Source organism: Bombus bifarius, unplaced genomic scaffold (assembly GCF_011952205.1).
Source record: "Bombus bifarius isolate JDL3187 unplaced genomic scaffold, Bbif_JDL3187 scf7180000007974, whole genome shotgun sequence".
Lineage (NCBI taxonomy): Eukaryota > Metazoa > Arthropoda > Insecta > Hymenoptera > Apidae > Bombus > Bombus bifarius.
The window spans coordinates 2,257,523-2,269,104 of record NW_022884360.1 but is presented as its reverse complement, the minus strand read 5'-3'; the positions used below and the strand labels follow the sequence as shown (position 1 = coordinate 2,269,104).

Here is an 11,582-nt window from a genome sequence, read left to right as displayed (position 1 = left end):
TTCACTTACAACAGTATGTGCTCTTCCAATCACTGACTGAGTATCGAAGGCCATTTTATAATCCATAAAGATGTCTGCTTATAATTAATAAAATAAATATTAACCTAATCCTATTTTCTTCGACAACAGAATGAAAATATAATCAGAGGCTTCTTTTGTTTGATAATTTTGTAACGTATGTATGTATTAACTTATTTGTGTGAAGCAAAAGTAAAATGAATTGGTTGATGTACATAATATATTTTATTCAACAGATTTAATATAAGTAAAACTTGTTTCATCCAATTAACGCTTATAATATAAATGGAATTTACGAAAATCAATTAATTGTATTATTTTACATTATATGTCATTAATCCATTATACATAATTAGGAAGGTCGACATATATCTTTTAATTTTCATTAACTAATTTTAGTTTGTATCTTTAACATATCTGGGAAAAAATGAAAAGTAAAGGAATGTCAGAAGAGAAATGCTAAAAAATAAGAAGAACCAAATATTTAAGTATCTGACATGATTTATTTGACATATACAACTATTAATACAGATGTCATGCTGATGATACTTTATTTATATTTAATCAACGTCATTTGTCCGGCTTATACGATACAATGTACTAAATAGAAATGGTAGGAAAAGAAAAAATTGTAACTAGCATTGAGAAAAAGAACACTTTGTACGTGGCTGGTTATTATGCGGCTAGTTCGTAAATGGTATGCGAGGCGATTTACGACAATACATATTTTAATTATTTTTCTACTTATCAATAAGCAAGCAAAATATAAAGCATACATAGATCACATAAAATAACCGAATCCAAATGTACGTTTTATAGCGTCCCAATAATACCTTTCCCAATTTTCTTTTGTAGATTCTTCCTCACTGCAAATAATTGATTAGTTTTATATAGCCATTGATGTCTTTTACAATGTATTTGAGGAGCATAATGTAAACAATTATAATCTTTGATAATTCTGCTTAATTTTTCTTTTAGCACAAAACTCAATTATTTTTAGTTATGACAGTTTTTGTAACACTATAAATTTTTCTTACCTAATTGGTACTCCTACTTGTGTCAAACTAACTTCAGTATGGTCATTCTTTTCACAGATATCAATAGTAACATCACTATAATGACCATCAGGCCATTGTTTGCAACGCCATTTTTGAACGATTTTCGCAGGCGTTATGTCCATAAAGTCACCATGTATGTTACCACCAAATAATTCAAATTTTCCTCCCTTCTTCGGTTCGAGTTTTACCGGCCCCTTTGTAAATGCTTGAACCATCTGAAAAGAAATATTGTATTACAAATTATCAAATTAAACCAAAGACAATGAAATATATATGTATATACAATCAATGATATATACAATAACAGAATATAACAATAACAATAACATAACAATGATATAACAATAACAATGTCAACAAACATAGCAAAGAATAAAATAATTCTACAAATAGATTGGAAGAAAACATGACTATATAGGCTTTTCATCACAAAATCACAATATGTAAAGTAATCGTATTAAACTATTTTCTTTGCTTTCATTGCTTTAATGAGAATTTATGTTGTTAAATCCATATCCTTTTATTTAATAAAATATAAATCATTACATTTGAAAAAATCGATCTATCTTAAATTCGTCTTTAAAATAAGATATAAGGAGCAATTTTATTTCTCTATTATTTACCAATATTTTAAAAATATCACACTATATGTGTATAATAAATTTTATAGCAAAGGCCCACTCTTCATAAAAAAAATATACTATAAAGCTACTTCTATAAAAGTTATATAAAACTAATATTTTAGAAGCATACGTACCACACATTAATGTAATTGAAAGTATGAATTTTAAGTATTGATTGCATCCTGTGCATTTAAAATTATCTTATACCAGTAATGTTACTTAAAGAACAACTACCATAATTGATTTGAAATTAGAATACTATCAAAACTGGATAAAAAAAGAACAAAGACAAGACAAGTTTGCTATTTAGTAGTCTAATATCTCTCATTAAATGAATCCTAATTTAAAACTCAATCCAACTTTTATTTAATACATTTGAAGTGAGACAAAGGCAGTACAACTTAAAGATAAACAAATAAATGTTTCTTCTGTGCACTAACCTTTTATCAAAATTTGTCTTCAGTATTAGCACTCTGTATTAAATTTCATAGCAATAGCTGAATCATTGTCTTGTCCCATCAGGAAACAAACAATTTTGAGACTAGATCAGCCTATAAAACAACATTTCGTTTCAGCACTCCAGAATTTCATTACTCCACCTACACCAGAATAAGCAGATTGACTGTATCATAAAAAGTATTCTTTTACATGAAGATATAGAACATTTATTTACAAATATCATACATAAGATACGAGCCATTTTCATAGAAAAACTATTTTCAGAAATATACCCAAAGCAATACTATAACTGGTATAAACGACAAATAGATAAATGCATAAGATAGATATCATAGATGTTTTAAATAACTATTTATGAATGTTATTATCATTTCATGTAGAAAACAAATCTTTTGTTCACATCCTAGACATTCAATAATAATATCCTAGCAACTGTATGAAAGATCATAATGAACGATATTGAATGAAAAACGTTTTGATCATTTTTTACAATCTCACATAGAATAGCTTATAGACATCCTGGATGTGTATATGATGTAAAGAAATATAAACTGATTAACCCGACTTCTTAAATTAAGATTGAAATAATAATAATAGCAAATATAATTTGCACCTTTATTTCTGATGGAAAAGATTCTCATAGATTTGAATCACCTACAAATAGATTAATAATCTCGACAATAGAAGTTTTTATAAACCTAATAATAAAACCTTAAAGTCAATGATTAAAGATCAGAGTGGGCTTTTACTAAATATGTTACATTTACTCATTTGTTACAAATACGTAATATCTTTAATTAATGATATGATATGAAATAAAATTCTTCAAAAATACATAATTGTGTACAAGTGTAAACAATTATATATTTTCCACATACAATTGAATATTGATTATCTATAATATTCTATGAAAAAAATAATGGGTACAATAGATAACAAAGGATAGTAATAGGATTACAATATAAGAAATAATGCAGTAAATAAAATTGTTAGTGCAATAAATACGGAATGTTTAAATAATCATCAACGTTTTTCTTGTTTTAAGATTTTTGTAGATCTTAACTCAATTATTAAGTATCTTTAGAAAGAGTACATTTTATTAGATATTTTGTTGTTAGTGGTCTCAGTGGACTTACCTCTATTGTCGTAAACACATTGTAAAATTCTTCGGCCCTACATTGAAACTTCTGTTGTTGTTTAATTGTTGTTGTTGAAATTTTACATCCAAATTCTTTTTTATTATTCGATGAAATGACACCAGAACTCATTTGCATCTGTAACAATTAATTATATATATATGTCGGGTTTACATTAGAATTAGGGTTAGGAGCGTGAAACGAATCTTCGTTTGGATTACACGTCGTCATTATGCAATAGAGAAGACATTGGCTAGTGCAAATACGATTATCATAGAACCGGACAAGTAACCGTGGTAATTAGATACTCGAGAAACTAATGGCAATGATCCTAGGTTCAATAACGAATCCGCGGTCGACGGGATGATAGATGAACGTGCTCACAAAATCCAAGTCGGACGCGTAATATTCACTGGCCGTAAAGGGTTACTCTTTTCATCGATAAGATCGCGAGAGAGAATGACTTTCCCGTCCCGATGATGACACAGAGGAAAACTATAATGGGGTGTGTCTAAGGACACGAGATCATCGGATTCGTCGAGAAAAGCCTTTGTTCAGTAAGTAAGGGAAATTGGCGTTGCTGCTAATTGGTCAATCTCCATATCGGTGGTTAGAAAAAGATGCTAGCCGCCCTCGAGGGAAAGTTGCTAGTGGGAGACGCCGCTCATTGAAAAATAGGTCTCCCCTATTTTCCCATAGTTGGGACAAAGACTGTTTGTCTGTTTGAAGGACTTTAGTTGGCTAAATCTTAAGATTTATAACGGGCCCTCGGGCTAGCTGAACATGTACTGCGGAGACGCATCGACATCTGGCAATCATCTTACTCGAAGAATAGGGTCTGCGTGTGGCGAGTTACGGGACAGAGACCGTTGGAATGTTTACTGTCGAGTGTTACAACTATTTCCTTTTCAAGGAGAGCTATAGAATTATTCCATGCCTTTGTTAGACAAGGTGTTCATCCCGTGACCGCGGCTACGTTCGGCGACTGGCTGTCGCCTCGAGCCCAAGCTCATTATCACAACTCTCGAACAATTACAATCGGATTGAATAACTACAATTGTTTAATTACAGCTATAGTATACTCTAGGTTACAATGTTGCGGGATTAACCAAAATTCCAAAGACTCCGGTGTTCTTTCATCTCCGACATATATATATATATAATATTATATAATATATATATATATATATATATATATGTCGGGTTAATGTTGGAATTTTCTCCCTAATAAATTCTTTTCCTTTGTACACACACACACACGCGCGCGCGCACACACACACACAACGTGAATCAATCCTATACTTACCTTTGCATTGAACCCAGACGTAATATTCAAGATATTTTCTTTCACATTATCTTTTTTTGGTAAAATCATACCAGCTGCAAATTCTAATAACAAATAATAGAAAGTTAATTTAGTGTAACCAAAAGCATTATATTCAAATATTTAAAATAATTTCCAAAGTGACAATTCAATACATTTACAAATTATTAAATTTATTTTAACATAAAGTTACCTTCTTTTAAAGAAGAAACGTATTTCTTCAATTTCTCCCTAATAAATTCTTTTCCTTTCGTATGCAGGAAATGTTTTACTGCTTCACCTTCGTCTGTGCTATCTTCTAGAGTAATTTCAATCTATAAAAGAAAGTAATGTTTTTTATTCCTTCAAATGTTTTTATAAAAATTTTTATTAGTAACTAAATTTATAGAAAATATATCTTCAAGAAATATAAATATAAATCTTGTAATTAATTTTAGTAAGTAAAATATTTATGAACTTAAAGTTATATATAACTATATTTTCTTTCTCTCTTTGTTAAATACTTTTATATAGATACTTACATCTACTTCAGAAATATCATTTTCCTCAGAAAGATTTGGAATGTTTATTTTACCCCCAATCTTCTTATCAGATTTTTTGTTGGATACCCATTTCAATACAATATTCCATTCATAGAAGAAAATTAATTTACCTTTTCGATTATTTGCCATTGCCTCACCTTCACACTTTTCTATTTCATTTACTATACAGGAAACTAAAAATTACACTCATTAGGTTTATATTGTATGTGAAATTTGAAATTATTATACAAATTATTCTTTTGTTATTATTACAAAAAAGAAAATTGCAAACCATTATCTCCTTCCATCTTCATATTAATAAATAATTCTTTTATTTTTTCTTGGGACCAAGCACAGGCATTTTTCTCCGTCCTTAAACAAATCAAAATTACCATAAATTTTGTATATTGTATTCATATAAGTTTTTTATTTCTTTCTGTATTTTATGTACTTATACATGTATATGTATTGTATTTTAATATGTAATTTTGTATACAAATTGTAATTCATATAAGTTATTTCTCTTTTATAATTATAAGTACTTATTTCTCAAACTATATATAATTATTAATATCAAGGAAATTTGACATTGCAATCTAGGATACATTTGAAAAAGATGAATAGAATTACACATGTAATACAAACGCTTGTAAATAAATATACCTTCAAAGAAGAATTCTTTCTCTTAACTTCACTTACTAAATCCATATTTATTGAAAAAAATGAAGTATTTGAATCCTCAATTGCACGTAAACTTTTATAAATCTCTCATTTAGAAATTTGTACTTTATTCAGATTATATTGTTTTCGAATGATAAGAACTTTATGATTTATAAATACTAGTAAAGTCTGCTGTGCTAGGTATTGTAAAAGTGAACAAAAAGACATCATGGATCAAATATAGTATATATTTAAAACAATCTTTGGTACAAAATTTTATAAATAATAAACAAATAAATATAAACAATAAACAAAATATAAAGAAAAATATGTAATATTGTACATCAAATACAATAATATTTAGAAAATGAAATTAGTATAAGAAGATTATTAGGTTCCACTTAGATACATAACAATAAAATTATTTATAAGCAATCTTTAAGTTAGATAAAATTTTTGTTAACTTATTATATGTATAAAAATATATAATCTAATGTTTATACAATTTTAAAACAAAGTGCATTAAAAGTTTAATCATACCAGTGCCAGTTATTTACATTGGTGGCATCAGGCCTTTCTTCAACGATCCATCTTGGATCTCCTTCACCCCACTTAGCCATTTCTTAGAAACAAGAAGCTCACAATGTAACAATGTCTAAATGTAGTTACAAAAAGAAATAGTTATTCCTGAAACATGAAACATAATTATCTAATAATCATATCTTATGGACTACAAAGATTTCAAAAGATTTAAATAACATGCGTACAATATTCATAAGAAGTATCAATGAGTGTTTAATTACTTTACATTAACAAATGCAGTTAAATTGTTTGCATTATAATAAATAATATTTAATAACATTTTCAATTACAGTAAAAAGACAGTGTAAGAGAACTGAGGAATGACAACTAATATTAACAAAAATTTCATTTTACTCCTTGCTTAAATATTCTAACTGTATCAATTACAAAAGGAAAAACTTAAGAGTCATTAAGAACATTGAAATATAATAAGGTATATTATTAGTACTGACTACAGGAATTAAAATGTAGGTTGACAACTATTAAAAAAATATTTTTATTTTATTCATTACTCAAATATTGTAATTATATCAATTATGAACCTACTTAAGAACTGATAATGACATTAAAATATAATGGAATAAATTAATACTAGTGATTTCAGGTATTACAATATAAGTTTACAACTAATATAAATAGAAAATTAATATTAAAACAAACTTCATTGCCTGATTAAATATTATAGTCGTATTAATTATGAACAGAATTAAGAATTATTAAGAAAATTAAACTACAACATACTGAAGTAAAATATGTTAAACGTTGACAAAACGAATTTAACTTCTTTTTCACTATTCTAGATGCAACAAATGCAATTTTTCATTACCTTGAAATTGTCAAGCAAAGTGAAACAATATAAACCAAATAAAAAAATATAATATGGATATAATTAACAGAGAAACAACGGAATTGAGAAAAATACAGTCGACTTTCAGTTTAATGAAAGTTAGCTTGAACGAAGTATGAATGCATGGAGCATAACCTACAATCTACATTCGTCAATTGAACGTTTCCAATAAGAGGAAAATAATTGATAGTTTACGTAACATTAGTTATACTTGCCTTACCGAAATTTTTAAAAAAACCTACCTCCACTAGAAATTGGGTTCTATTTATTTATAATTTGATTTAATTTTACAACTGTAACTGATTTTAATGTTCAATACATTGTTTCGTAAAAAAGCTAAATTGTTTTTAAAAGATTCCGAGCACGATGAAAGCCAAAATTCTTTCGAACGAACAAATAACGTGAGAACCGCAAACTTCCACGCGGAACTCGAAATTACTAAGGAAACAAATGTTGTAGGTTGTAGACTTTGTAGTGGAGGGGATATAGGACCCTTCTAGAAATTTCATGAACGTGTAATCAAATTATTCTAGATAGGAAACTAGATCTGAAAATGTAGTGGATCTAGGAATTAAAAGACGGAGTACGAAGTTTCATCTTAGATGAAAGGGTCAAGTTAGTCCATCGGCAGAAGGAAAGTCGTGGTGAACGTATTGTGATTGGCGGAGTAGTACACACGCGCCGCGCTTTATTGAGAATGAAACGTTAAATATCATTTTTATAAAATAAAACTTAAATTGGATGTTTAAAATACGTCAGAGTATAATTAACATTGAAATTATTATTTTACAAATAAAGGCAAGAAGAAAGAATTGCAATTTAAATAAATGGCAGATAAGATATATTTTTTCTGTTATTTCTATTTGTAATAAGAAATCAATAATTATGACAATAGAAAAGTCAATGATGTCAAAAAAGGAAATGTATAAAAATAAAGTAAGTTTGAAAATAAACCTGTAAACGAAATTGTATATATGCAATCAATCAATCTTAAGTCTATAGAAAATGTTTTGTAAATGAGGAGCGTAATAAATAAGGAATTGCACAATGATAAAATGATATACAATCGTTCAAATAAATAATTACAGTAGTGGTAGTAAATCTACCACACAAAGCTTCAAATAAAATAGTTACCTACTATAAAAGTTAAGATAGTTATCTACTACACCAGATCGCAAATAAAAAATTCACCTAACTACAACAAATATTAAATAATTCATGTACAGTTTTTAATTATCCATATATTTTTAAAATATATGTATAAGGAAGCAGAAAATACATTAAATGAATTTTAAATGTTTGTTTCTTTACTTGTTTTTATTTATAACTATTTATACTTAGTACTAGCTAGTATCAAAGAGGAAATTTTCTCTTTGCTAGTATTTACATAGTTCCGTAAATTCCTACAATTGTAATTTCCAGAAAAATAAAAGTGCATTTTCATTGAAACAATATTTGGTAATTTTTGGACGACACGTAGATGGCACTATACAGATAACGGTTAACTCAAAGTGTTTTGTTTCGTTCTTATATGCTAATTTTTAAGGTTAGGAATTCAAATTCTTAATGTCCTAAGATTGAACGTTAAATACTATAACATTTATATCGAATTTTATATCTGTTAAATTAATTTGAAAATGAGATATTCAAATAAAGTAAATAATAGAGAAAATAAAAATATATAATATAGTAGCATTAAAATAGGACGCCAATGATACTTTGTGTATGTAGTAATATACTATTTAAATATTAATTGTATTAAGTTTGCGAAATGAATATTGTATGTGTGATATGCAGTGATCTATTAACACCTTCTGATGATGTTTTTCATACACCTTGTGGACACATTTTTCATTTTATCTGTGTAACTCAATGGTTGGAGAGGTAGGCACATATAATGTTTTTAATTAAAAATGTTGTATGAACATATGGCATTTCCGTATAAAATTAACTTCGTATTTTATCAAATAATATTTATATTTTCTATACCTCAAAAAATATTCAACCGTTCTCATAAATATATTAATTGCTTTTTCATGCAGATCCAAAACCTGTCCACAATGTAGAGAAAAAACTACATCAAGTAAAATTCATAGATTATATTTTAATTTTTCCAATAACGATACCATTGTGGAGGATAAATGCTCTTTACAAGATAAAGTTGATAAATTAAATTTTCAACTTGTGTTAAAAGAAAAAGATATTAAACATTATTCAGAAAAGATTGAAACATTAGAGAAACACAATAAGGAGTTAAAGAAGGAAGTAAGAAAAGTGGAAAGTGAAATAAGTAAAAAATGTAATGATATTTATGCTCTTAAAGAACAAATTAAATTATTTAAAGAACAAAGTTTAGAAGCAGAAAGCAGAGGAAAAGAAATAGAGCAATTGCGAAAGAAAATTGAGCATTATAAAAAGTATGTGAAGATATATAACATTTTATTGTATCCAAAAATTATTTAATGAATATACCTTTTGTTTAAGTGTACAAACCATACTTGATGGTACTACAGGAGCTGTAGATGAGATGATCTCAAGAACAACTGAACCTACTACGCTTATTACATACATATCTGTGATGAAAAGGTAGTTAAATATTATTTATTTATATTATATTTTGTATATTTATATTTCTTTCTTAAAAGTTACATATATAATTTAGAGAGATAACAGTTAGCCAAAATAAAAGAAGAGAATTAAGGTCCAAACTAAAAAGTGTACAACAAGAACTTACTAAGGTTTCTATGGAACGAAATTTCCTGTCTGATGAACATACTAAAAGGAAGTATGTAACTCTTATAATAATATAAAGAAAATGTTGACAAATTAAAAAATATTTTTGTTAAAATATTAAAAATATTTTTATTGTTATATGTTATCTATAGAACACTTGAAAATGAATATCTGGCTTGTCTAAGTGAAAAAATGTCTTTACAAAATAGACTTAGCGAGTTAGAAAAAGATATGTCTTCGACACAAAAGCCAATTAAGTTCTATTCAAAAACAAAGAATATGACAGAGGGTAATTTAGGAAATGATTCTAGAGAAGATAAAATTGAATGTATAAATAATAGCATAAATGAGAAAAAGGATATAAGACAAGAAGAGAAAATTGAATCTGCTATTACAGTAACAAAAACAATTTATGATTTTTGCAATATACTATTGATTGATTTTATTATTAATTCCTAAAAACAATAACTTGTTTCCAGAAAAATAAAACAAGTTCTCCGTATCTTCCAGTGAAATCAGGAGGAATATTTGCTTTAACACAAATGTCTCAGAGATATACTACATCAAAATTAACTTCCTCGATCTTGGCAAAAAAACCAAGACTTGAGCAAGGAATCAGTAAAACTGTAAGAATACTCATATTAATTTGCAAATTGACAATCTACCTACTTTTTTTTATTTGTAAATATTATTAATTTAGGAAAATAGTAGAATTACATTTGATGGTTTTGGGGGGCATTCAAAATATGAGGAGTTCCCTAAACCTTCTGCTATCAAAATGAAAAAAGTTAAGGATATTCCAAAAGTTAAAAAGCCAAAACTTGATACAGACAATCCGAAAATAGATTATTTTTTAGGAAATTAACATGATCATTGCATATTATTAATGTTTATAAATAGCATTTAAGAAGAAGAAAAATAAGGTATTATGTGGCAAATATATTTATTGAAAGAGTGAACATGTTAAAAATCGTGGAGAAGTATGTATAAAGTTGCATATTTTATTAAATAAATCTGTTAATCAGTTTCATAAAAATATACACATTTTATACTGATATGTATGTATGTATTTAATAGGTAAAAATTCCTGCATACATAAACTAAAGTACACCTCAAAAAAAGAAGAAAGGACAAATAAACACAATTCTATATGTTATTATGTGAGTTTAATTATACTGTGTGAAATTCTAAAAGTCGATAATTTGTTATTAATTTGTTATATCACATTTGAGTTCTTAGTAATCATGTCGGTAAGACGTCGGTATACGACATCACAAATGTCACGTACTGACAAGATATGTGTTGCTATCTATGGAAGACAGAAGGAACCGTAACTTGAAGCATGTCAGGATAGATGGTAACACATGGCTGCCCATAGACCAGACATGTAATACCGTGTGATAAGGCAAGTCCTTTCCGGTATATGTCCATTCTATCGGCTTACGTATTATCTGCGATAATTCGTATGTTCGCCTTAGGAAATCGGTATTTTATGATTTTAGATACAAAATTCTATTGTCACGTCTATGTCACGTGCACTCTGCCTTTAATGAATAATTGTGTATACTTTATTGAATTCAATTTATCGATGGTTGAATGATATCATGACTACATTATCGGT

At 27.5% G+C, this 11,582-nt stretch overlaps 2 protein-coding genes across 6 annotated transcripts; one reads left to right on the top strand and one right to left on the bottom strand.

Annotated features, from left to right (window-relative positions):
• Positions 1 to 499: 499 nt before the first annotated feature.
• Positions 500 to 7,819, bottom strand: LOC117217027 (activator of 90 kDa heat shock protein ATPase homolog 1). 4 transcript variants are annotated; one of them, XM_033464301.1, is made up of 9 exons: positions 7,451 to 7,819; positions 6,340 to 6,422; positions 5,432 to 5,511; positions 5,140 to 5,333; positions 4,812 to 4,932; positions 4,601 to 4,683; positions 3,295 to 3,432; positions 1,056 to 1,291; positions 500 to 884 (listed from the first exon to the last, which is right to left on the bottom strand). In XM_033464301.1, exons 2-9 carry the CDS (start codon positions 6,417 to 6,419, stop codon positions 800 to 802), a joined length of 1,017 nt encoding a protein of 338 aa, XP_033320192.1. In that variant the 5' UTR covers positions 6,420 to 6,422; positions 7,451 to 7,819; the 3' UTR covers positions 500 to 799. The 4 variants fall into 4 exon arrangements, with proteins under 4 accessions (XP_033320192.1, XP_033320189.1, XP_033320190.1 ...); XM_033464298.1 differs by having other exon boundaries at positions 6,340 to 6,487; positions 7,451 to 7,797; XM_033464299.1 differs by having other exon boundaries at positions 6,340 to 6,486; positions 7,471 to 7,797.
• Positions 7,820 to 8,705: 886 nt separating this feature from the next.
• LOC117217065 (E3 ubiquitin-protein ligase TRAIP-like) lies at positions 8,706 to 11,311 on the top strand. Of its 2 annotated transcripts, XR_004489469.1 has the most exons (8): positions 8,706 to 9,112; positions 9,271 to 9,645; positions 9,713 to 9,814; positions 9,891 to 10,013; positions 10,114 to 10,357; positions 10,441 to 10,587; positions 10,662 to 10,941; positions 11,039 to 11,306. XR_004489469.1 is itself a non-coding variant. In XM_033464365.1 (7 exons), the coding sequence occupies exons 1-7, from the start codon at positions 9,000 to 9,002 to the stop codon at positions 10,824 to 10,826; spliced, it is 1,269 nt and encodes a 422-aa protein (XP_033320256.1). In that variant the 5' UTR covers positions 8,706 to 8,999; the 3' UTR covers positions 10,827 to 11,311. The 2 variants fall into 2 exon arrangements, 1 of the variants encoding a protein (XP_033320256.1); XM_033464365.1 differs by having other exon boundaries at positions 10,662 to 11,311.
• The last annotated feature ends 271 nt before the right edge of the window (positions 11,312 to 11,582 follow it).

What these genes read in the sequence shown, in the direction of transcription:
- LOC117217027 (XM_033464301.1), bottom strand. Translation starts at nt 6,419, where the DNA reads ATGGCTAAGTGGGGTGAAGGAGATCCAAGATGGATCGTTGAAGAAAGG. An exon ending in GAAGATGGAAGGAGATAATG is followed by an intron (nt 5,334 to 5,431) that starts GTTTGCAATTTT and finishes TGTAATTTTTAG; the next exon opens with TTTCCTGTATAGTAAATGAA. An exon ending in CGTTTCTTCTTTAAAAGAAG is followed by an intron (nt 4,684 to 4,811) that starts GTAACTTTATGT and finishes ATTTGTTATTAG; the next exon opens with AATTTGCAGCTGGTATGATT.
- LOC117217065 (XM_033464365.1), top strand. Translation starts at nt 9,000, where the DNA reads ATGAATATTGTATGTGTGATATGCAGTGATCTATTAACACCTTCTGAT. An exon ending in GTAACTCAATGGTTGGAGAG is followed by an intron (nt 9,113 to 9,270) that starts GTAGGCACATAT and finishes TTTTTCATGCAG; the next exon opens with ATCCAAAACCTGTCCACAAT. An exon ending in GATGAACATACTAAAAGGAA is followed by an intron (nt 10,014 to 10,113) that starts GTATGTAACTCT and finishes TGTTATCTATAG; the next exon opens with AACACTTGAAAATGAATATC.